At 38.3% G+C, this 27,086-nt stretch overlaps 1 protein-coding gene across 2 annotated transcripts in view; it reads right to left on the bottom strand.

Moving 5' to 3' along the window:
* Positions 1–27,086, bottom strand: part of LOC107858464 (4-alpha-glucanotransferase DPE2) — a 61,901-nt gene that overhangs the window by 14,869 nt on the left and 19,946 nt on the right. For both annotated transcript variants that reach the window (XM_016703127.2, XM_016703129.2), the window contains exons 16-22: positions 23,871–23,942; positions 4,063–4,182; positions 3,828–3,925; positions 3,455–3,614; positions 3,255–3,353; positions 1,393–1,590; positions 459–552 (exon numbers count right to left, since the gene is read on the bottom strand). In XM_016703127.2, the coding sequence (XP_016558613.1) occupies positions 459–552; positions 1,393–1,590; positions 3,255–3,353; positions 3,455–3,614; positions 3,828–3,925; positions 4,063–4,182; positions 23,871–23,942 (841 nt within the window). The remainder of the gene's footprint in view (positions 1–458; positions 553–1,392; positions 1,591–3,254; positions 3,354–3,454; positions 3,615–3,827; positions 3,926–4,062; positions 4,183–23,870; positions 23,943–27,086) is intronic.

Raw genomic sequence — 27,086 nt, 5'->3', positions numbered from 1 at the left:
AGCCGGAATCACCATAAGAAACCTGGAGTTCAGTTATGAGGCCTTCTCATTGCAGAACAATATTTGCAAGGATTTAGTCCAGGTGCAAATAATTCATGTCCTAATTGTGCTAGGCAAACTAAATTTGAACGAGTAGCTACTATAACTATTAAGGTGGATTTAATAGAAAGGTTACCTTTCTCTTCTCACTTGACCATTTCGAAGAACATAAGCAAGTTAAAATTGATCCAGCTGTGTGGATAAAGGATCTAGTAATGTAAAGGATGTGGGAAAACTTTTCTCAATAACATGTTGCACACCCCAGGCTTTTTTCTGTCTACTTGAATTTAATACCTGATTAAAACTTAGTCTGATCAAACTACAGATATATAAGAAAAGTTCACTCTTATGTTTCTTCTTTTTGAGGTGGGCGGGGAATGGGGGGATAGAGAAACAATGAAGAGGACGAATGCACATACGGTAGCGCCAGTAATGTTTTGAGTTTGTTGGATCATTGATAGTCTCTTCCATTGCAGGCCGCATTGTGTAATCTTCTTTGAGTGCTAGCAAATCCTGTTTACAAGTAATCTTGTCAGTGCTGTGGAAGAAAATACTGAATGTGAGATGAGCATTGACATTAATCTCTATGGGAAGCTCAGTGACATCATACAGGAAATTGCAAATCGTAGCACAACGTCAAGATCACATGCTTCACTATAAATGATACCATGACAAACAAATACCTAATTTTTTTCACGACTGTTTCAGAGTAGAGCAAAAACAGATGCTCATTAGTGGCATATTAGTCACAAAGGTGGTTCAATAGGCCAGATTGAAAAATAGTGCTAAAAAAATTCCATGTGCTCTTGAATAAGTACAAAGTCCAATATTTTGGACACTAGAGGATGAACATAATCTATCAACCATTTCCACTGAGCTACAGAATCCATATACGTCCTTATTGTTTGAAAACATCTCTTCCGAGATACAAATTCACAATCTCTTTGATAGAGCTAAAAAGTCATACAAATCAAAAGAATTTGTTTGGGAATTCTTTTTCTTTTGGGAGTAGCTGGAGAGGATAAGTAATTATTAAGATCTTTGCACAACAGTCCTTTTCAAATTGAATTTGATTGTTTGAGATTTTCTAAAAGCTCCCCAAGGAAGGAATTCTGATTTTTTCTTGCACTATGGACAAAAAGCGTTATCCTTTAGAGGCCTAGCGGGCTAATGCCTTTAGATGGACTTAAGAGATTATCAGAAGAACATAGAACTCACTAATTACCATGATCAGTGGCTTAGAACAATGAAGCTGTGAGGCACATACGGAACGTATCAATTTAGCAAAGATTACTACTCAAGAATTAAAGTACATGCTACAACAAGAGCAGAATCTTTATATCAATTAGGCACCTGAAGCGGAAAGATTGACCACATTGATGGAGCTTCAACATGCTGCCGCAAGACAAAGTGCACAATTTCAGGAGTGCATTGATCAGGTGGCAACTCATCAGATCCCATCACAGTTTGAAAAAAGCGGTGCCTTCTCTCTTCATCTTCCTCCCACCAAGCACGTAGAGTAGAACAGTCATGGCATGATGGAGCATTAACCTAAGTAAGCATCAAGGACTAATATACATTAAAACCAAATAAATACTTGACGACAAAAGCCCTCTTAAAAATCATTTATCAGATATATGAAAAAAAAGAAAGGCATTTTCAAATGTGTCTTGACAATTTTTGTCCAATACATCAACACCAACATACTCAGTATATTCTCACATAGTGGGGTCTGGGGAGGCTAGAATGAACGCAGTCCATACCACTACCTCAGAGGTGAGGTAGAGAGGTTGTTTCCGATAAGCCCCCATCTCGAGACCAAACGACGTACGAAAAGACATAATATAAGGACAAAAACAAAAGGTCGTAACAGGATAGTAGTAGAAACAAGATTATCACCAAATAATACCACGAACAATCAACCTAAAACCACAAACAACACCCAAAAACTCCAAGAAAAAGATACTACCCGTGAAACGCTACAACTACTAGCCCCCATCCTACTAACCTTCTACTCTAATATGCGTCCTTCATACCTTCCTATCTAGAATTATGTCCTCTATAAGTTGTAACTTCTCCATGTTATGTCTAAGCACCTCCCTCTAATATTTCTCCAGTCTACCTCTACCGCACTTGAATCCATCCATAGTCCACCTCTCGCACCTCCGCATTGGGGCATCCGTGCCCCTCATCACATGCCCGAACCATCTCAATCTTGCTTTACGCATCTTGTCTTCTACCGAAGTCATTCCCACTTTGTTACGAATAACTCATTTCTAATCCTATCCATCCTAGTAAACCCACACATTCATCGCAGCATCCTCATCTCCGCCACCTTCATCTTTGGAATGTGAGAGTTCTTAACTGGCCAACACTCTACCCCATACAACGTAGCTGATCTAACCGCAACTCTGTAGAACTTGCCTTTAAGACGAGGGGAAACCTTCTTATCACACAAGACTCCAAATGTGAGCCCCTATTTCACCCATCCTGCACCAATACGATGCGTGGCATCCTCATCAATCTCACTATTTTCCTGTATCATAGACCCAAGATACTTGAAACTATCTCTCTTTGGAATGGCGTGGTATCAAGATTCACTGCCACGTCCATCTCATGTGTCCCCTCACTAAACTTACACTCCAAATATTTCGTCTTTGTCCTGCTCAACCTAAATCCTTTGGACTCTAGGATTTGCCTCCAAATCTCCAATACATCCTGAAGAGTAAACATTAAAAGTAGCACAATAATTAGTCCATGTGATTTTTTTTCATGCTAAGCAAAACTAGAGTATCCATTCTAGTTTCCACTTCCCAATGACTTTTAGCAGACCACTGGAGCGTCAGTATGTTTTCACTTGAATGGTGAAATGATAAAGAACAGGAGTAATAATGACGCATTTCTTTTCACGTCTCCAGGTGCTTTTTCTTACAGCCAGAGGGAGCACTTGAACAAATGTTACACTAACTCGATGTATAATCATGTGAAAAAAGTGCTCAGCATCCAGTTTGAGAACTTAAAGAGTAGCATCCTAAAATTGTTCGGCTTTTTTATGGTTTCTTCATGGTTTGATCAAACTTGTCTATTAGGTAAGTATGGTTTACATTTCACGGGAAAAGGTCTCTGCAGTAGATTATCATAGAAGTTGCTCTAACTAAGACCATCTTTTATTCAAATAAGTTGGATGGAGTAGCAGAAATTCCAGAGAATTTTACCGTCATATAGCTGTATTGAGAAGGAATACCAAATTCTAGATCAGGTTCATTTGGCATGCGTTGAATGCGTAGGCCTACTAAGCCTAATTCTTGCATCACCTGCATTAAAATGGTCATAACTCAAGTAATACATTGGGATGCAAGAAGTGATGTAACAAAGAAATATGATTTCCGAGGAATATTGGTACTGAGTAGCATACAGGATGAACACAGGAGGGTATTAGGCCTAGGTCTTCCCCACAAGCGAGCATATCTGATGAGTTCAGAAGAACAGGCAGAGTCTTCAAGGCATTTTCACGCCAAAGACCTTCTTGTCGGCAGAAGTAGTAATCATAGTATAATCTTTTTAGGACATTTTGACTGCACCAGCAAACAAATCAAAAGAAACCAGAAAAATTAGCATAAATCTCTCAGAAAATAGATGACAAAACCCTATTATTCTTCACATGCAGAAGAAATGTGTAGACATCTAAACGGATGAAAGATATGTACTGGTGTTCACTTTGAAAAAGTTACTGCGGTTTATCAATCTGACATCAGATAGTGTAAACTACAAAAATATGCGTGAGCTACCTGTGCTGATCCAAATCCTTAAAGCTTGTAGTGTCTTCAACATTGAAGCGAGGGTAAAATTTTCTAGGATCTTCTGGATCCTTAATAAGTGTTACATTCTGTGATAAAGATGAGAGGATAGATATAACAATCAAGCATGAGTAGTATAATAAGCACCAACGCAGATAAAAAACATAAATTTTGAAATAGGAAAAGAATAGACAAAATTAGACTTCTGGGCATCAAAGCGTAGCACCTGCAGAAGATCAAAGAGTTTTCGTCGTAGCTTCTCTTCACTCTCTACAAACATGGATGTTTCCAAGAATGACTTCAGCACAGATGCAATTTTCTTCTCAGTATTGCATTCCTCCTTGAACTACATTGAAAAGAGTAGGAACATATTCACTTAGATATGTGCACAGCAACATTGATGAAAGAACACTCCATCCCCGAAGCTGAGCGCCACTAGACTATGGTGTAAAGACATAGGTAAATGATGGCGACAAAGACAACAACAAACCCAGTGTATTCCCACAAAGTGGGGTCTGGGGAGGGTAAAATGTCCGCAGTCCATACCGCTACCTCCAAAGAAGTAGAGTAAATGATGCGACAAAGAGAACTGCAGAAATAAGCCCTTTGCAAGAGAAAATAATTTTTTTTTTGCTTTCGACAAGGTAGGTAGATTCATTTTTCTCTTTTGTTTGAAGTTAGAACTGAGATGATTGTGCATAAGCTGAAAGTAATCATGTAGCAATAAATCAAGAGACAGCAAAAAGAAGAATTCAGCAGCTCTGTCACTAATTCTATTAACGCAAATTAAAGAAGGTAATTTATTTAATACTAATTATTGTCTCTAATTTCTTTGAAATAGGGGTCCAGATCACTTTGTTATCTAAATTCCTGAACTGATTCTATTAAGCAACGCGATTAGTTTAAATCCACTAATTTCAATTTTCAAGTCCAATTAAGTTTCTTAGCCTATCTTTCGGAATTCATGAGCTTTCAATTAATTTATTCTATCTTTATTTTCTCGTCTTCAATTTCAGTATTTATGCTTCCGCATATTGTCTAGTTTCTTCATCTTATTATTGAAACCAACTCGATTCTTATCATCTAGGTCTGCCACTTTTGACTTATCAACTCTGTCCGCGCTCTTTATCCGGTTCAGACGATTCAAACCCGACACAAGATTATTTGCTTGATACGGACTTGCAGTACAGAATTAAGCTTGCAGGTGATACTTTGTGTACCATGTTCATTATTTCTTCTTCCCACATTCCTTTATCTCAATGCACCATAATTCCTCTTCTTGTGCCACTTGCCTCCAAACACATAATCAACCCACCTGCTGCCCCAAGTTCCTCTGCTCCATTATCAACATTTCCTACCAATTTTGTCTACTCGACATTAAATACCATCTAGAATTTGTGAATCAAAAATAACAATTCTTCTTTATTCTCTATTGTTAAGGCCCCGTACGTTCCACGTAATTTTTCACTTCATTTAGAACTGAATGCAAATTTCTTTTCCCCCCTACTTCTTGCACTCCCTTCTTTGAACTTGACATCAAATTTTAAAATTTTCAACTTCCTTGGAACGTTTCTGTTTAGGAGTAGAACAGACGAATGGTATTGTCATCCTTGACTAATCTTCTATTATCAATTTTCATGAATAAGGAAAGAGCTTCCCATTCACATTCTTTAAACTCAAACCCGAACTCTTCACTTAACATCATGACAGTGATGAAATAAAAGAGAAGGATATTATTGAATTATTGTTGTATCTACATTATTACACTGAGACCCTATTTATAGGCACTTCACGCCAGTCCTTTTCCGAATAGGACACTACATTCCAATCCTTTTCTAAGTAGGACACTAGACTAAAATCCTTTTTCCAAATAGGATTCTATATACTATTCATATTCCTACTTATATTCTAACACTTTCCCTCAAGTTGATGCATACAGGTCAATATGTACTGAGCTTGTTATAGATGTAATTAATACGACTAGTGAGGGACTTGGTGAATATATCTACGTGAAAATTGGTAAGGACGTCTGGGCGATCGCAGGTGAAAAAGGCACAAGCTGAAAAAGTGATCGGAAAAGTAGTAAACATCTCCAAAAAGTTGATTACTCACTCAAAAATTAAAATTAGTATAAAATATATGGGCATCTCGAAATCAAGAATAATTCAATAATATCCTTCTCTTACATTTCTTCATATGATATCAGAACCTCTATGATCTTGGTAAATAATCAAAAAACTTCCACAGCCGGTGGACAGTTATAATTCATAAAGTTACCCATCTGGCCAATGATTATGTTAGCAAAAGTTAGGTCACCATCTTTCCTGTGACTATTTTCTCATATTTAATTTGTGTAGTATCGTGCATCTTTCTATACTACTTTTTCATATCTGAGTTGCATAGCACCGTGCGTCTTTTCGGTGACTCCTCAGATCTGATTTGCGTAGTTTCGTGTGTCTTTCCGCCGACTCTTCAGACCTGATTTGCGTAGGTTCATGACATCATTCCGACCCTACCCATATATTTTCTCTTTCTCAATAAGATCGTCGTCATTCCAATCCTACACATAATTTCTCTTCTTCAGTAGGGTTGTGGCGTTATTCCAACCCTACCCATAGAACTTCTATTTTTCAGTAGGGTAGTGCTATTATTCTAACCTTGCCCATATAATTTTTCCCAGATATTGACCACTTTTCCGCCATCAGATCTAATAATCCGACGCCTGAGCATGCTTCGATCTGTTTTTCAGTGACTTTCTTGTTCAAGATCTACTCATCTTTTGATTTCGAGATGACCCATATATTTTATACCAATTTTCGACAAGTTTCCAGCGAATCGACTTTCGCGTGAGCATCTCTCCGGACTACTACTAATATTCTAACACTCATTCTCAAGCTGGTGCATACAAGGCATGTGTACCAAGCTTGTTATGAATGCAATTAATATAAGAATCAGTGAGGGACTTGATGAAGATATTTGACAGAAAACTGGTAAGGATTGCTGGGAACGTCTGGACGATCACAGTTGAAAAGGAACAAATTGAAGAAGTGGTCGGAAAAGTAGTAAACATCGTCGGAAAGTCGATTTGTCGTCGACAAATTGGCGGAAACTAGTATAAAATATATAGGTCATCTCGAAATACAATGACATTCTTATGAACCCATGAAGACGCCTCCAACTCCGCTTTCAGGATTAGTCTCCACCGGTATCGTTTCTACTAGAGTCAAAGAATCTGCAGCATTGAATAGTACTAGCTGGTTTCCGTTCTTTGATTGAAGTTTTGTGCCGTCCAGCCCTTATTCCTGAATTAGAGATATATCTTCTTCAACACCTTGCATGGAATGATATTCTTGAAACTGATGGCAATATCCTTCTGATTCTGTGTTTCACCTTTGGGACATTCACATCATACTGCCAACTTGAAGATCAAATCCTCACTTTCTACTTCAACGACCCTCGGCATCCTTTCTGCTGGACCTTGAACCTTGATTCTATCCCATCTTAGGTGGTTTACTAGCTCAGTCTCCTCCATTCCAACCCATCCACCAAATTTATCACCAATTCCCTGTATGACTTGATGACCATAAATGAAGTGGAAACCCAATAACCATAATTCATAGCCAATCAAAATTCATCTTCACCGGAAAACAACCCAATACAGAGTCCACCATGACCATAACTGCTTGCTTCCATTACCATTTCCCCATCATACTATGTTCTGCTATCTTCTTGACTGGGAACTCAAATAGAAATTGAAAACCACTTCGCTTGTACACCTTGATTCCAGAAGAAAACCACTTTGCTCATACACATTGATTCCAGCTGCATTGTTCCACTTATTGTTTACCCACTACATCAGAACAAGTAGGATGGTCATCAACCATTCCTATGAATCCTCCAACTATGCATCTGTTCAACAGCTCGTTTCCAAATGCAGAGGAGTCAGATGTACTCTCATTTGACTTTCTGAAGGTTGTTCCACCAAGGGATGCTTCCCTTGCTGTCCATCTCTGCTAGCTATGTATAGCCTGGACATAGTTATTTACCTTTTTGTTAGACAATAACTCTTGTATTGGGCTTCTTCTATGAATGAATGTTTCAATTTTACAATTTAGACCCCCAGATCCCACATGTGATGAGATTTCGGGAATAATAATGGCTGACCTTTCTCCTTGGACAGCAACCACACTAGTAAATCCTCCATAATTGTTTTACTTCTAGGACCAAAAGTAGTTAGAGAAACGGTAGCACTTTCTACAGTTGTTTCCTTGGTTCTTTGAGGCTAGATGCATTAAATGACATTCATTTAAGAATTTCTTTAATACCCCAATTTATTTTTAATGAAGGGTTAATTGGTAACTTTAATCAATTATAATTCTTAATTAAGAGACTTTAAAAGAAGTGGGCCACACCCACTCCCTTGTCCGGTTTGTCACAATTCAATAACGTAAGGAATAGAACATTAGGGCTTTTAGTTCCATTATTTTTGGAAGAGAAAAACAAACCTATTGGCAAAGCTTTTGGGGAATTCAAAGACGGCAAAAGTTGCTTCAAGTAAAAAGCTACAGGCATTTAGAATCACTAATAATTTAAAGTGGTACGTGTCATGGTGATGTTGTTCTTGTCAAAGAACTGTTATGTATGATAGAGAGATACTACAATGGGTAGCATGAATTAAATTAATTGTTTTGCAATGAATTTCAGTTAGAGGAATTAGAAAACAAAGAGAAAGAAAGGGAGAAGAAATCATTACTTTTTAGAAACTACTGTGGAAAGATACGTTATTTCTTGTGCTACGGGTGCAACTTCTTTACTTCCAATTTCCACCATTATTATCTAAATCATTTGATGATTGAATAATGATGGATTAATAATGAGGGGCAACATTATATAGCAATGATGGCAAAACATACAAATATACCGGGAAGATAGCAATGGTCTCGTTATAACAACAACAACATAACCAGTATATTCCTACAAAGTGAGGTCAGGGAGGTTAAGTGTATGCAGTCCATACCACTACCTCAGAATGAAGTAGAGAGGTTGTTTCTGATACACCCCCACTCCAATGGTCTCGTTAGAAGAGAAAAAAAAATATAAAGCAAGTCTCAAAAACTTTTGGGGCAAAGGCTGCAGTCTCTGTTTCGCTAATCTTGGCTCTATTTCAGTAATTCTCTTCTCCCTTACTGATAATACCATGTTGGGACAGTGGCGTAGAGATATTATCTTTAATACATGGTGTAGGGTGGAAATTATTAAGGTTTAGCTCTGACTGAAAGTTACAGATATTGACACTTGATCCCAACTAGTATAATTGATATCATTAACTTATATTTTTGCTTAGATTGAAGCTAGTGGAGGCTATTTGGTTGGTGTTCCACGCATTACGAGGTTGGGGAACTTGTCATTAGCTAGGTCAGTGAGACTTTACACTTTGGCTCTCACTTTTCAAACTTTCTTTATAAAAATGTATTTCCCTGCCTAGTCCATGTGTTTGGACAAGTGTGTGCTTGGCGGAATCGATCATCTTTGATCACCGCGCATATGTATTTTGTGAAGCATACTGAAAATCATTTAATGGCTAGTTGTGAGGTGATATTAGGACGTTGGATATCTTTTCTTCGCTGTCGTGATATTGTTATACATAGTTGTCTTAATATGTTAGGAGCATATTTATGTTGCCGTAATATGTTAGGGACCTTTTACATGCTATCGTAGTACACTTTTGGAGCATTATATATGTTGTCGTGAACTTGTCAGGGTGTTAGACTGATCACCCTCACTGCCATTTATGACAAGTCGTGAGAGTTGATTGAGTTGAGATACATAGTGGTTTTTCGAACCTTTGTTTGAATCTTATTGAGCATCATATTATACGAGATATCTTGTGCGTATTATTTATGTATTTGTCGTGCCTTGTATTTTCTAACACTTGTTCCAGGGGTATTAAAGTAGCGGATCGAGGATCTTATTGTATTATACTTATATATAACTCACTCTTTACTTGCACGTCTGCAGATACTGTTGTTAGAGGTGAGAATAGTGGATGAAGGTCCATTTGTGAGGATTTTGTTGCTAAGGTGAGTCTTCGCATTGTTCGTGGAGGCTATCGTTTCATCTCTAGCTATTTTTAGATTGTATCTCTTTTCATTGGTTAACATGCCCAAAAGTTGAAATCATATAACTCTAGTTTAGATGCCCTATGGTCTTGGTGTAGGATTTGGGATAGAGAACTAGTTCTCGAGTGATTGTTGAATTTATCGTTTGATTATGAATTTTGTTGGATTATTATTCATCATTTAATTATTTTTAATAATCATGGTGTTTGGGCCAGCTTGCACGCACCTCAACTTATTCCACGGGATACCTCCCGCTTCCCACCAGCAACAGGTACCAGGTAACTCTATCCACCAAGGTTAGAACAGATGGTAAAAAATCACCTAGTATTTGTGTCTGTTGGGAATTGAACCCGACCTCATAGTGCTCAACCCAACTTCATTGAACCACTAGACCACACCCTTGGGTGAAATTATTCGCTATTTATTGATGCTTTGGAGTTGCATATATCTTATCTTAGTGCTTATTAACTAGTCAAGTAAAAAGAAAATTGGTTCTCCTGATGGGTGGTGTTAGCGGGTGCCAGTCACGCCTAGAGATTATTTTTTAGGACGTGACAAAGTTGGTATCAAAGTCTAGGCTTTAGATCCAGGGTCATGGAGCAGTGTTTAGTAGAGTCTTGTCCATAGGTATGTAGGGTCCTATTCTTATAACCTCGAAGCTACTGAACATCGAGGAAGTTTTTCCCTATTTCATTCATTGTTCGTGCTGTTAGAATATGAGTGAGAATAGTAATAGCATATAAAATCCTATTTGGAAAAGGATTGTAATATAGTGTCCTATTTGAAAAAGGATTGGAATGCAGCATCTATAAATAGGTCCTCAGTATAATCACGTAGATACCACAATTCAATAATATTCTACTATTATATTTTTCACATAGTATCAAAGCCTGTACGATCTTGGCTGAGTATCAAAGAGCTTCTGCTGCCAGCATTCGGCTATTACCGATATATGCTGCTCGTCTAGCCAAATGATCACGTTAGCAAAGTTAGGTCACCTTGCTTCTTTCTGGTGGCTTCTTATATCTAATTTACATAGCACCAAGCATTTTTCCTGTGACTACTCCCTCATATTTGATTTGTGTAACACCAAACATTTTTTTGGTTACTACTTTCTCATATATAATTTGCATAGTACCGTACATCTTTTCGGACTACTTTCTCATATCTGAGTTACATAGCATAGTGTGTCTTTTTGGTGACTTCTCAGATTTGCCTTACATAGTTTGTGTGTCTTTTCGGTGACTCCTCAGATCTGATTTACATAGGGTCGAGCCATCATTCTGACCCTATCCATATAATTTCTCTAGTAGTCGTGCCGTCATTCCAGCCTTACCCATATAATTTCACTTTTTCAGTAGAGTCATGTCGTCATCGATACCTTATGTCGACTAATGTCATATTCTTTAAGTCTCAACCTTACATTACATATTCTGATCTTGATCATATGTTTGAGGTCTTACCTATATCGACTTTTAAGGATCCTACCGTTACTTCTACATCTCCATCCATAGTGTCACCGGTCTTACCTACATCGACTTTTGAGGAATCTACAATACATTCTACAACTCCATCTACAGTGCCACCACTCCTAACTTATCATCGTCGTCCACGTACGGCATCAAGCTCAGATATCCCATCCTGCACCCTGCACCTACTACAGACTTATCTTCTCCGAGTGCACTTCGAAAAGATATACGGTCCACCGGTAATACTAGCCCTCATTATACCCTTTTAAGTCATCATCTATCATCACTTCATTGTGTCTTTATATCATCCTTGTCTTCCACCTCCACCCCTATGTCCACAAAAAAGGCATTTTCTTATGCAGGATGGCAACAGGCTATGATTGAAGAAATGTCTGTTTTACATACGAGTGATACTTGAGAGCTTGTTCACCTCTCTCCAAGTAAATCAATCGTTGGCTATCGTTGAGTTTATGCAGTGAAAGTTGGTTCGAACGGCCAAATTGATCGATTTAAGACTCGCCTTGTGCGAAGGGGTACACTCGGAATTTGGGCTTTATTATAGTGATACTTGCTCTCCCGTAGCTAAATAGCATATGTTCCTCTTTTGCTATCCATGGTGGTTGTTCAACACCGGCCTCTTTTCCAGTTGGATATTAAGAATGTTTTTCTCCATGTTGACCTTAAGGTGGATGGCAAAGTCCTACATACACTTCAGTGATTTGTCCACTCACTGCCCTTCTGTGGAAGGGTATTGGTATAACGAATTTGAATTTCATCTTACCAGGTCTGGGATACGACAAGACCTCTAGCATTTTTTATTGCCCTCTTCGGAATTATGGTGTTCCCCCAAAGAACGAGTCACACAATCAATACTCGAGTCATCATGGTTGCACATGCTATCTTCCACGAAACCAAAAGGGGTGAAGTGGTCAATCACTTTCCTTTGGAACCGGTTATTTTGGCAGACATTTATCAATCTTTAGGGTGTTGTCGAAGTGGACATGGTTATTTTCAAGGATGCAACCTTCTCCTCGAAATGTAGATTGAGAGTGATCTGATGAAGTGGAATGTACCTCAAAACTTCTCAAGATTCGAAGGGTATGATCAGATTGCGAAATTTCCAAACAAATAGACGGTCAAATATGGATGTGGATTGGTCCAAGGGAAAGTAGGCCTGCATTTTCTTGGAACTGAAAGAATGTGGCATTCGATAGATGATTCACCATTCTTCTCCAAAGTTGTTGCAATAGGTTGCAAAGAGAAGCCTTTCTTACTGCTTCTAGAGATCTGAGGGGTTCGACCTTATGCTTCTCAACCATCCAATGGCATATCAGACCTATACCCCCGCTTACTCAGAAGACCAACCAAGACAATAACCCAGACATCTATAATCAGTAAAATCACTCCCAAACTTGTTGAATTCCAGAAAACACCCATGGCTCCAAAATATCCTTCACACCTAAAACCCGAACATCAACCATCCACCAAACCATGTCCCACATACCAGTCCCAATCCAACTATCCAAAATCCCCCTCATGTCCAACCAATACCACTAACTGTGTTCCATACCACCACTACTCCAGAGCCATATAACACCTTCCAAAACCCTGAGGTTGATCACTACAAGGAGAAGGAAAAATAGTGGAGGACCATTAGGAAGGACGTGCTAGCGATGAAGGAAGAGATCGCTAGGATCACCGGATTATGTGGAGCAGCAGACGATTCAGGATTTAGCTATGACGACTTATGCATCCATCTTGATTTGGATCTTCCTGAGGATTATAAGATCCTAAATTTCAAGACATTCAATGGAATTGGGAACCCCACGGTTCATATGAGAAGCTACTGTGATCGAATGGTTGGGGTTGGCAAAAATAAGCTCTAATGCTGAGGCTGTTCAGCCAAAGCTTCAGTGGCAAAGCCCTAACATGGTTTACCTCACAAAGAACTGAAGAAATGGCCCGGTTGGAGGGCTTGCCAAAGACTCCACGGAAAGATTCACTTACAATGTGAAAGTAGTCCCAAACTGATACTCTTTGAATCGGATCATGAAGAAGGATGATGAGCATTTTTGGAAATATGTTCATCGGTGGAGGAAAAAAGGGACCAAGGTTCAACCTCCCTTGATATAAGAAGAGATTGTGTCAGTGTTTTCCCATGCACAAGAAAGTTCTAAATAAAATGATCTTGACAGTCTGCACCATATTCACGGATTTGGTCAAAATTGGTGGGTTAGTTGAGAAGGGCAAGATTAACAAAACTCCATCACAGGATCTTCGGGCTTCCGAAAGAAGAAGAAAGAAGATGTGATCGCAGTATCCTTCAGTCCCAATGCCAAACCGAAGAGGAACTCCAAGCTCAAAAAGACACTCTCTCCACTCATCTACTCTCCACCTCCACAGAACTCCCAACCTATCTTCTATGCCCAACCAAAATAGAAAGCTCCACAGCCAAATTACCAACCCCAATGTCCAAGCTATTCTCCCAAATTATCAGCCTAACATCCAAACACCACAAAACCACCATCAAGAACCTCCCCCCGCCAACCAAAACAATTGCAAACTTCCCCATCCGAATTTTGATAAAAAACCTCCCAGGACTCTTACACCGTTGGCTGAAAGTCGGACAAACTCCGTAAAGATTGAAAGCAGTTGGATATATTCATCTTCGTTCCATCATCTTGAGTCAAACCTTCCCGAAAAGAAATGGAGTAATCTTCAGAGGTTTATTCAAAGAAGCTTAGAGGTATTTTTTTAGGAGCTTTGGAGAGACTTAAGGGTGTTTGATAGAACTTTGCATAGTAGGTATATATTTCTACCTAGAGGTGTTCTACGAAACTTTTCAAAGAAACGGAGTGGATCAATTCGCCTTTGATTCAAAATAGCACACATAAGCACAAAAAACAATTATATCACAAAAACAATACTATAATAAGTGCATGTCCTAGTGGCTGACACTTTTTGAGCCAAGGGTAGGCCTAACATTTTGAAAGATATGTGTCATATCGAAACGTTTGGTTGCCCCCAAGTTAGAGATGCATATATAATAATCAAAAAATTTCCCGAACGGGATACAAAGCAGGACAATAGAAGGGGTACATTTAAGGAAAGGAACTAAAGCATAAAAAGGGCCCTAGCAGGGGCAAACAAAGCAAACCTATGCAGGGGCTTTTAGGGAAAGCTAGAAATACGTAACGATAAACCACGCAGGGGTATGACTAATGTGTTTCTGATGTCGATCCCTCATCCATTCGGAGCCTCTTGAATAATTCTGCAATTTCTTGAAGCTCAAACAACTTCAAACCATACTTGGTTTCGATCAAAATGAACCTTTGTTCCAATGGTAGGTTCAGAAAGCTCGTGTATTCACTGGCCATCCCATTAATTAAAACATTTAACCCTGTTTTCATCTCTTCTACTTCCTGACTCAAATGAATGATAGTTTGTTGGTCTCTAGCCTGTTCTGCTTTCAGTTTAGCTAACTCGTCTTGGAGTCGTTGTAGCTAAAGATGTACCTTGGACTTTGAGCCTATATTGGGATTCAATTCAGTTATACTTTGTGATTCTTTCTTTAACCAAACTCTGTACCCTTCTATGCACCCGCCATTGTACCGATTCTCGGCGGGGTTTTTGAGAATGTTTTCCCTTACGAATACCTTCCAGCTATTACAGACCTCTTTTGTGTCTAGTACTCTGTCATCCTTTTAGTCAAAGATACATCCACCCATGTGGCCAACTTTGGGTTCCGTTTGAATTCTCCCAAATTGCCTCATCACTCTTTGAGGAGCGTAAGGTCAAACCCCTCAAATTCCGAGAAGAACCTAACACAACAACTTTGGAGAAGGGGTGAAGCATCCATTGAATGTCTTCTTTCAACCCCGAGAAAATATGAGCCCACTACCTTTTGGACCATTCACATTCATATTTGACCGTCTGAATTTGTTGGGAAATCGGTAATCCAATCATACCCTTCTAATCACGAGAGGTATTGAGGTAAATTTCGCTTCTTCGGATGAGTCACAATCCACATTTCAAGAACAAGATTGCATCCTTGAAAACAACCATGCCCACTTTTCAACACCGTAGAGATAAATAAAGGGCTGCCAAAATAACTAGAGCCAAAGGAAAGTGATTGACCACTTCACCCTTCTTAATTCCATAAAATATAGCATGTGCGACCATGATGACTCAAGTATTGATTGTGAAACTCGGGCCTTGGGAAAACACCATAACTCCTAAGAGAGCAATAGCAAATGCTAGGGATCTAGCCTTATCCCAGTCCTCGTAAGACAAGTTCAAATTGGTGCCAATACCCTTCCACAGAAGCGTAGCGAGTGTACAAATCACATAAGCGTATCTACAACTTTGATATCCACGAGCATGTTGTTTTATACAAACTGAGGTACTCAACTATTTCATCCTCTGTCGATTTGTTTGAGATGAGAATTGGTGCTTCGAGGCACTATCCTCTTTTACGAACACTCATGATACCATCAAACATATTTCGAATTTCCTCTATGGTTAGAGTAAACTCAATAGTCCTGAATCTAAAAACCATCTGACGTTGTCCTAATAACTCGTAAGGGCTTGTATTAGTGCATGGTGTCCTTTCATATCCATTAGTGATGGCAAATATACACAATGCCGTCAAACCACTCTTTTCTGAAGGTCGATAAAGTCGTGTCACCACATTCAAAATTGTACGTGTGGTTCCAAAATTATGTTGAATGAAAGTAGACCAGCCATCCTACAAAACCATACAATTTATTAACCTATTCCATTTTAGGGGCAACGACATTTTTCTTCCGATACATGTCTTTCATACATGACACATAGGGGTAGTTTTGTCTTTTCGGTTGGGGGCCTTTCAACACAAGGTGTTCTTGCTAATGGGCTCGAGATTGGTTTTGTTCTATCCTAGTTTGACTAGAGTGGTTTTCTTTGAACAAAGATCGGGAACCCGAGTGAACAACCTCGGGCTGAAATGATAACAAGTGTCGAATGACATAGAACTAACTAATTATTTACCATTTTGAGAATTTTGGTTTTTTGAGTAAAGGGAACGACCGCAAAAAATGTGTAATTATTTGTTCTAATGCAATCTAATAGTGTTGTTTGGCGCAATTGGTATGCCATGAATGCAACAGTTTATAACAAACACATATTCATAAATATCACATAACACAAATAGTCGGCCAAATAAATGTTAGTCTCAAATATGTGGTTAGAACCTAGTCAAATCTTCCGCAAAGTCGTCATATCTCTTTTGCGGAAAATAGTTTCGACTTTCAAAATTGTTACTGTTAAAATATGAGTAGAAATAGGAATAGTATATAAAAATCCTACCTAAAAAAGGATTGTACGATAGTGTCTATAAATAGGGTCTCGATGTAATTATGTAAACACACAATTCAATAATATTTTCTTTTATATTTCCCACATGGTATCAGAGCGTTAAAAACTCAGTCACCGTGCGTCAATTTCTAGTGACTGATTTGTGTCATTATGTGTTCTGTGGGTTGTGTGCAAAATACAACACCACCAAGAGGATAGGAAAGCTCAGGCGACAAAAACCCGACCCAAACCACCGAAAAATCACCATCCACACGCTCCCACGTGCCTGCTGGAAATCCGGTGAGATCTGTCATGCCCCGGCACGTGAGCTCTTCTCCGGTAGAGTTTTTGAGTGGTTCGTTTTTAGTTGGGGTCACCGATCTATATTCCAACTCCGACCAATTACCTTTTTACATATTTCGACAAGTCTTTGCAGATTCCGACCGCCGGAACCCTAATTTCGACGACTTCATATATTTTTTTCCTATAAATTTTCAGACATCCAGAATTTGTTTCTTGGTATTTTCACGTCAAAATTTCTAACATGTCTTTTGGGTATGATGTTTTTTCCCCAAAAACTACTCGAATTAGAAGTTCAAGTCTTATGATCACTTTCGAACCATTAATGGGAAGTTCAAATTATTTAGCCTGGCTTCCTCGGTTGAGTTGTGGTGCAAAGGTCAAGGCGTCCAGGATCACTTAAAGATGAAGGCTAGTGTGGTAGATGAAAAGGCAAAATCTAGCGCGGAAAATGCGAAAGCCAAAGAACAATAGGAGAAAATTGATGCTCAATTGTGTAGTCTCTTATGGCGATCTATGATTCCAAGTTGATGCTCTTGTTTCGCCCATTCAAGACATGTTATCTAGTTTGGGAAAAGGCCTATTCTTTATACACTAATGACATATCTCATTTTTACGATGTGATATCTCGAATGACCAACTTGAAGAAAAAGGAATTCGTTATATCTACTTACTTGGGACAAGTACAAGCAGTCATGGAAGGGCACAGATAAATGTTTTTAGTTCTTACACTTGATGGACTTTCTACTGACTATGATTCAGTACGTGATCAAATTTTAGCTAGTCCTACGGTTCCTACAATTGATGAGTTATTACTTTGTCATGTCGCGCCTCTCAGTCACAAAGTAATTTTATCACCCACCGTTGACTCCTCTATTCTTGCATCTCAAACCATAGAAAAATGAACATATCAACCTATGGAGAATCGGCAAGGTCATTCTGGAAAATCTCAATCAAAGTGTAGTTATTATCATAAAGTTGGACACACTCAGGACATGTCATATTTTGCATCGTCCACCACCCAGTTATGATCCTATTGCTGGAAAAAAATATAATGAGTTCCTTCGGAATCGAGCAAGTAAGCAGACATCTCCACAGCCTAATCGACCATCAAATAATGCCCATATTGACCAAATAAAATATGATGAGTTCCTTCAGTATCGAGCAAGTAAGCAGACATCTCCACAAGTAGCCTCAGTTGCCCAGCCTGATACTTCTATTGCTGGTAATCCTTCTGCTTGTGTTTCACAGTCTAGTACTCTTGGATCATGGGTCGTGGACTCAGGTGCTTTTGATTATATTTCTGGTAACAAATCACTTATATCTGATATTGTTTATCCACAATCTCTTCCTGCTATTACTTTAGCCAATGGGATCCAAACAAAACGAACAGGAGTTCGACAAGCCAAACCCCCATCTTCTGTCACTCTAAATTCTATTCTTTATGTCTCTGGTTGTCCTTTTAATCTTGCATTTGTTAGTCATTTGACATGTGTCTTTCATTATAGCATAACTTTTTTTTATGATTCTTTTCTAATGCAAGACCGCAGTACGGGACAGACGATTGGAATAGGACATGAATCATAAGGCCTTTACCATCTTACCTCTTTAAATTCCTTGACAGCGTACTACGTTACAGACCCTCCAGACCTAATTCACAAACATTTTGGACATCCGAGTCTATCCAAGCTACAAAAGATAGTCCATAGTTTGTCTAGTTTCTCCACGTTAGATTGTGGGTCATGTCAACATGGGAAACACACGTGTTACTTTTCATGGAATATTAAAAGTCGTTCGGAGTCTATTTTCTCATTAGTTCATTCTGATATTTGGAGTACTAGTAGAGTTAGTTCAACCTTAGGTTTTCGTTATTTTTGTTAGTTTCATTGATAATTTTTCAAGATGTACTTGGGTTTTCTTAATGAAAAATCATTCTGAGATATTTTCTATATTCAAAAGTTTTTGTACTGAAATACAAACTCAATTTTGGTGTTTTTATTCGTACTTTTCATAGTGATCATGCCTCAGAATACTTATCCTCTTAGTTTCAGGAGTTTATGACTCATCAAGGATTATTCACCAAACATATTGTCCATATACCCCTCAGCAAAACGGTATAGCAGAAAGAAAAAATAGGCATCTTTTTGAGACTGCTCGCACTCTTCTTATTGAATCCCATGTTCCGCTGCATTTTTGGGGCGAAGCAATCCTCACATCTTGCTATCTAATTAATAGAATGCCGTCATCTTTCCTTCAGAATCAGGTTCCCCATTCTATATTGTTTCCACAGTCACATCTCTACTCTATCCCCCCTCGTGTCTTTGGGAACACATGCTTTGTTCATAACTTAGCCCCTGAAAATATAAATTAGCCCCTCATGCTCTCAAGTGTGTCTTCCTTGGCTACTCTCGAGTTCAAAAAAGGTATCGTTATTATTCACCGGATCTTTGTTGCTACTTTATGTCCGCCGAAGTCACCTTTTTATCTCGACCTTACTATACATCTTTTGATCATCCTGGTATCTCTAAGGTTTTACCCGTATCTCTAGTCTTACACGTGTCATCCTTGGTCTTACCAGTATCTCCAAACTTACCCAAACCAACCTTTGAGGAATCAACGGTTACTTCCACGTCTCCAGCTGCAGTGCCACCACTTCTGACTTATCATCGTTGTCCGCGTCCACTGTTAGTCCCAGATGATTCATGTCATGCGTCAAACATTGCTCCTACTGCGAACTTTCCTTCTCCTAGCCAATCAGTTCCACTTCAAAAAGGTATGCGTTCCACTCGTAATGCTAACCCACATTATACTTTCTTGAGTTATCATCACCCCATTATGCTTTCGTATCATCTTTGTCCTCTATTTCCATACCTAAGACTATAGGTGAAGCACTTTCTCATTCAGGATGAAAGTAGGCTATGATAGATGAGATGTCTGCTTTACATGTGAGCGGTACTTAGGAGCTTGTTTCCCTTCCTACAGGTAAATCTATTGTTGGCTACTGTTGGGTTTATGCAGTCAAAGTTGGTCCAGACGGTCAGGTTGATCGGCTTAAGGCTCGCCTTGTTATCAAATGATACACGCAAAATTTGGGCTTGATTATAGTGACACTTTCTCTCCAATGGATAAAATAGCATTTGTCTGTCTTTTCCTATCCATTGTTGTCGTTCATCATTGGCCTCTTTATCAGTTGGATGTTAAGAATGTTTTTCTGCATGGTGATCTTAAGGAAGAAGCCTAAATGGAACAACCACCTGCTTTTATTGCTCAGGGGGAGTCTAGTAGCGTTGTATGTCGATTGCGCAAGTCACTCTATGGTCTTAAACAATCCCCTCGAGCTTGGTTTGAAAAGTTAAGCACAGTAATTCGGCAGTTTGGCATGATTAGTAGTGAAGCTGATCATTCAGTGTTTTATCGACATTCTCAACCAAATCCGTGTATTTATTTGGAGGTTTATGTTGATGATACCGTTATCACCGGCAATGATGAAGATGGTATCACTAAATTGAAGCAACATCTCTTTCAGCATTTCCAGACTAAAGACCTCGACAAACTGAAATATTTTCTAGGTATTGAGATTGTTCAATCCAGATCAGGTATTGTTATTTCTCAACGCAAGTATGTCTTAGACATTCTTGAGGAGATAAGAATGATGGGATGTAGACTTATTGACACTTCATGGATCCAAATGCTAAATTTCTGCCAAGACAGAGGAAACCACTCAGTGATCCTAAAAGGTATAGGCGGTTGGTTGGAAAGTTGAATTATCTCATCGGGACTAGACCTGACATAACATATCCTTTCCTATGAGTGTTGTAAGTCAGTTTATGACTTTCCCCTGTGATAGTCATTCAGATGCAATTGTTCGTATTCTACTATATATAAAGACAACTCCAGGTAAAGGACTACTTTTTGAGGATCGAGGTCTCGAGCATATCATTGGATACACACATGCTGATTAGGCAGGATCACCCTATGATAGACATTCTACCTCCGGATATTGTGTTTTAGTAGGAGGTAATTTGGTGTCTTGGAAGAGTAAGAAACAGAGTGTAGTTGCTCGGTCTAGTGCGGAAGCAGAATATCGAGCAATGTTAAAGCAATTTGTGAGCTAGTTTGGATCAAACAATTACTGAGAGAACTAAAATTTGGAGAAACCGGTAAGATGGAACTTGTGTGTGATAATCAAGCAGCCCTCATACTGCATTAAATCCAGTGTTTCATGAGAGGACTAAACACATAGATTGATTGTCACTTTGTCAGAGAAAACATACTCTCAGGAGATATTATTACAAAATTTGTGAAGTCAAGTGATCAACTTGCAAATATCTTCACCAAGTCCCTCACTGGTCCTCGTATTAATTACATTTATAACAAGCTAGGTACATATGATTTGTATGCACCAGCTTGAGAGAGAGTGTTAGAATATGAGTAGAAATAGGAATGGTATATAAAAATCCTACTCGGAAAAGAATTGTACTATAGTGTCTATAAATAGGGTTTCGATGTAATTATGTAAACACACAATTCAATAATATTTTCTCTTATATTTCTCACAGTTTCAAAACTCATTAAAATTTTGAAAGCTTCAAAGATTTAAAATAGGAAAAATCTCAAAAGTTTCATAAATCTAGGTAAGAGGTTCCTCTTAATATTCAGAGAAGATTTTAAAGGCAATAAGAATATCCACCAACTTGCGGTTATCCGGTCTAAATATCTGCTAACTTGCGGTTATCCGGTCTATTTAAAACTAACTTTTTTGACTAACAACAAAAATGGGGCTTAAATATTAAGACAAAGGAAATTTAAATATGTTAAAACAATGATCAAATTTTGTTTTTGAAAAAACGCTAGCTAAGTTCAACTTCCATTTTTAAAGACTTAATTAAAGTGATTAATCTGAACAAAATGATAGCAACTCTCAAGGGGAAATTCAACCATGTATGTTAGTACCAAATAAATATACATGTAAATTTAAAAAAAAAAAAAAAAAAAGGGGGAGGGGGGGGGGGGGGGGGGGGGGGGGGGGAGGGATTGGATTAAGCTTTTAGCTAATCAATATTTTTTCGTACTTTAGTCCAAAACCTATCCTAGTCTATCTAGGCTTTGGCTCACCTATCGTAATCTAGACTTCCAAGTACATAATCAGTTGTTGCACCTGTACTAATATATTTTTATTGGACTTCCAAGTCCATAATCAGTAGTTGCACCTGTCCTGATTCTGAGCAGCAAACCAAGACTAAGAGACCCGTCGGAATTTCTCTATCACTGCCGGAAAACCCAACTAAATTTCCGTCACCAAAACTCAAGCTCAACGGCATCTTAGAGAGTTCTAGCACTAGAAAATTTTTAAACTAGGCAAAATCCATTTTTCAATTCGGGATTTTCCTTTTTTTATTCTATAATCCTTCCGAACTTCCGCCCTCACTGACGAATAGTGTGGGACTTTTATAGGAATGAATTGGGGGTCATTTCTTTAGGGTTTCCGATGTGGGAATGGATAAAATCCCTTTGGATCAAATGGCTATCAAGAAATCACAAGGAATGGATGAAGATGGGCATACCTCCGTCCGTGTTCGGACTATCAACGAATGAGAGAGGAGCCGGCATTGATTTTCAAGAGCGTTCCTGGGATTTTCGGGGTTTGGGGGGGAAATTCACATAGAGACAAATCGAATTTGGATAAGGTGAACTGGAATCGTATGAAAATAGTATGAGAAATTCAGATTCAAAACTTGAATTGGATTTGGGGTAGATGTTTTGGGAAATTCTCATTCCCAGGAGCTTCTTCGTACTATCCTTGTGCTAGTCACACAAGTGTGTACAAATTTGAGGCGTAGAGAATCGATTTGAAGGCGGCAAAGGGTTTTGGGAATTTAGGATTCGCCGGGTTGAGCTATTGTTGCTGATGTCTTGTGCTGTTGTTAGGTTGAAGAAGAAGGGTTTGGCCCATGTCAAATGATTTAGGCTTGGGCTGGGTCGGTTCGTGAGAAAAATTAGGCGTCAACAAAAATTTTACATTCAATTGTTTCAACTATGACATCACTATACAAGTTTTTCCATTTTTCATAAGTTCTAAAACTGCAAACCAGATATTGCTGTACCTTTCCGGTGTCTCTTGATCCTAAACCCATCCTCCAATTTTGTATGTTAGCTACCAAACAGGTACTTATTATATGGGACAGATTAAGAACTCGGGGCAAGACCTGAAAAGAGAAACTGCACACCTCACCCCATTTTGTAGTTTTTGCAACTGAAAGGTTGAAATTGCATAGACTCATGCACTTCGACTAAATAACCATTAATTTTTCCATCAATCTTACAATGGAAATCCAGCAAACATCTGATAACATAAGTCAACAATACCTTTACAGTGGCAAAGCAGGCATCATCCAACAAAGGTATTGACACCTTAAACTAGCTACGGCTCGGAAACAGTGCACAATGACATAATGGGAACTTGAAGAACTTTTTTAGCTTACCGAGCTTGGTGAGCACATCTATCTTCTGCTAATAGCATATCATTACTACTATCATAATGACCTGCACTTTACAGGGTTCCCTTCCAGCGAACAAGATTAGGATTATAGATTTCCATAGTAACACTTTCTTTACCTATGGCCCCTGCCTGCCCTCACAGAAGGGCAACCACATACAGGATCGAAATATTTCATTTTACCAACCATTTCAGGATTTCAAATGTTTGTTTTGAACTACTAAGAAGTTGTTTGAAACAGATTTCAAACAGAACTAAAAATAAGGCAACAGATAAAGAAATTTCAGCAATATGTCATCTCAAAAAGGACATTCACCTCATAAAAGCCCTTCTGATATTCATTCAAAAAAGTAGAGGCTATTATTGTCCAAGAAGCTCCGAATTTTTCCTGTAAATTAAGCAGGGAAAGGTCAAAATTGAACATATCAAACAAATATTACAAGGACCAATAGGAATGCAGGATTCTGTAATATAAGAATAGGAATAGGAATCGGATTTGTATATAGCATCCTACATGAATATTATGGACAATCTTCCATACCAATTTCTCAAGGACGGTTAACTATGATGCTAAAGTAATGTTCTGGACTGGGATCCAAGAAAACTGCATTAAGCCAAGGAAATAACCAACCGAGAAATGATAAAGTGAAGATTGTCACAGTAATCTATTCTGTTTTTGTTTTGGGATGATGAGAATTGTGAAAATAGTCTTTTTTAATTGTAAGTAGAAACATTTCGTGCCTCCTTGGTTTCTATGTGGTTCACAAAGATTCTTACTTTTGCAGACCGAAGTTGATCAAGCAAATGTAGTTTTGGCCACACAAATTGCTAATCAGTTGGGATAAGGGTTAATTAAGTGCGTCAATGGGGAATAGATACTTTAATTGAAATCAGCTATTTGGGTGGATTTGGGGGATTCTGTCAATTGAGGGGTAATTTTGATAAGTTTCATAGCGGCAGGGGGTATAATTGGCTCAATAGTATAACAAGGTCAAATTTACTAATAAATGAAAAGTAGAAGGGCATTTTTTTACCCTTTTCCTGATAATAAAAGTACTACTGCTTTTACAATTATTCATCCTAATGTATAGGCTCGTACTCAAACTATTTATTTGTCTAGAAATCAATGGTTTGTTACCTTTATTGATTGTCGCGCTAGGATGACTACGGTGTGTCTACTAAAGGACAAACATGAGTTCTCTTTCTTTTAGTCATTTAATAAGATGATTTATCCCAATTTGAGGCTAATATAAAAATCTTCTGAAGTGATAATGGCACACAATTCATGGACAGAAGATTTTGTTCTTATCTGAAGTTTAATGTGATAATCCAGCAAACTAGTTGTCCCTACACCGGTGCACAAAAATGGGGTTGTTGAAAGGAAAAATAGGCATTCGTTAAAAGTGGCAAGATCTCTTATATTTACAATGCCAATCTAATTGTTGTCTGTCTTATCAATAGAATGCACATAAACCCCTAAATTTTCAGAGTCCTCTAGAGGTCTTAAAGGTTGCGAATGAATATATTGTTCGTCTGAAGGTGTTTGGGTGTGCCTGTTTTGTTCACACTATGAATTCTGGGAAATTTGATCCTAGAGCCTTTAAGTGTGTCTTTATTGAGTATCCTCCTAAGAAAAAAGGATATAAATGTTATTATCCTCCCTTCAGAAGATCCTTTGACAACATGGATGCTACCTTCAAGAGTGAGAACCCTATTTCGGCATTGACCATCTGAGTTTCAAGGGGAGAGCAATAAGGAGGAAGAGATGATTTTTCCCCGGTTTCATATGGTAGTGGGAATTTGGAGAAAGAATTCACGGGGGGCTGGTGGGGGTTTGGGTAGACCTGACTTGATAACATACTCAAGGTGAGATAAAGCAGAAGAAGCCATTATGAAATCTGTTGAAGCTGAATCCTCTCCAGTTTGCCTATTGCTTGTAGAAACGGAATCAGATCGTGTACCAAACATACTTTATCTAATTTTGTCTCCTATAATTATTGTCAAAAAAAAAAAAAAAATTGTCTCCTATAATTCCCTGTATCCCTCCTATAGAGCCTTTGCCTTGTCTATTTCTTTTGTGCCTGTTCCCCAAAATTGGAGGGAAGCTTTTGCAGATCCTAAATGGAAGCAAATTATGATTGAAGAATGAAGGCCCTGTTGATAAAATAAGGCTTTGGAACTTGTCGCTTCACCACCTGAAAGTTAGTTGGCTGCAAATGGTTAGTTGGCTGCAAATGGTTCTTCATTGTGAAATATAAAGCTGATAGTCAATTGAAAGATTGAAGATTGGTGGCTAAGAGATCCACTCAAGTTCATTATTAGAACACGTTTTCTCTAGTTGCAAAGATGCTATCAGAATTTTTTTGTCATCTAAAGCTAATTTTGATTGGGACTTATAAAAAAACATTTAGAAGAAGAGGTATATATGGAGATCCCTCCTAGATTTGATACTGAACAAAGTAGGGGGAAATTGTGCAGATCGAAGAGAACTTTGTACTGACTGAAACAATCCCCTAGAGATCGGTTTGGTAGATTCTCCAAGGAGATGATCTCTTTCAGTTACCAACAAAGTAATGTCGATCACGCCCCTTCTCAAAAGACATCAAAAGGGTAAACTCACTCTTCTTATCATTTATGTTTGTGAGAAATGTAAGAGAAAAATATTATTGAATCTTTGTATCTACATTATTACATTGAGACACTATTTATAGACACTACATTTCAATCATTTTCCAAGTAGGACACTACATTAAAATCCTTTTCTAACTAGGATTTCATATACTATTCCTATTCCTACTCTAATTCTAACACTCCCCTTCAAGATGGTGCATACTACTCAATATGTATCAAGTTTGTTAAAGATGTAATTAATACGAGGATCAGTGAAAAACTTGGTGAAGATATCTGCAAGAAATTAGTAACGTCTGCTCGGGACGTCTTGGCGATGATAGTTGAAAAGGAAAATTGCCGAAAACTGGTATAAAATATATGGGTCACCTCAGAGATGAGTAGATCTTGAACAAGAAAGTCAACAAAAATTGGTCGGAACATGCTCATGTGCTGGATTATAAGATTTGATGGCTAAAAAGTGGTCAAAGTCTGAGAAATTATATGGGTAGGGTCAGAATGATGGCACGGTCCTACTGAAAAAGAGAAATTATATGGATAGGGACGGAATGATGGGACGATCGTACTAGAAAAGAGTAATTGTTGAACTTTCAAAATCAGGCTCGAGGAAACTATTTTAAACCATAAAATTATATGAGTGGTGTTGAAATAATGGCACAACTCTACTGGAAAAGAGAAATTATATAGGTAGGATCGGAATGATGCCACGACCCTACATAGATCAGATTTGAGGAGTCATCGAAAATACGCACAAAATTACGCAAATCAAATTTGAGGAGCCACTGTAAAGGAGCACGGTGCTACGCAACTCAAATATGAGAAAGTAGTCAGGAAAGATGCACAGTACTATGCTAATTAAATATGAGAAAGTAGTCTGGAGAGATGCATGGTGCTACTCTAATTA

This window comes from Capsicum annuum, chromosome 2, assembly GCF_002878395.1.
Source record: "Capsicum annuum cultivar UCD-10X-F1 chromosome 2, UCD10Xv1.1, whole genome shotgun sequence".
NCBI classification, from domain to species: domain Eukaryota; kingdom Viridiplantae; phylum Streptophyta; class Magnoliopsida; order Solanales; family Solanaceae; genus Capsicum; species Capsicum annuum.
The sequence above is the reverse complement of the archived record's forward strand: the minus strand, read 5'-3'. Positions and strand labels throughout refer to the sequence as shown.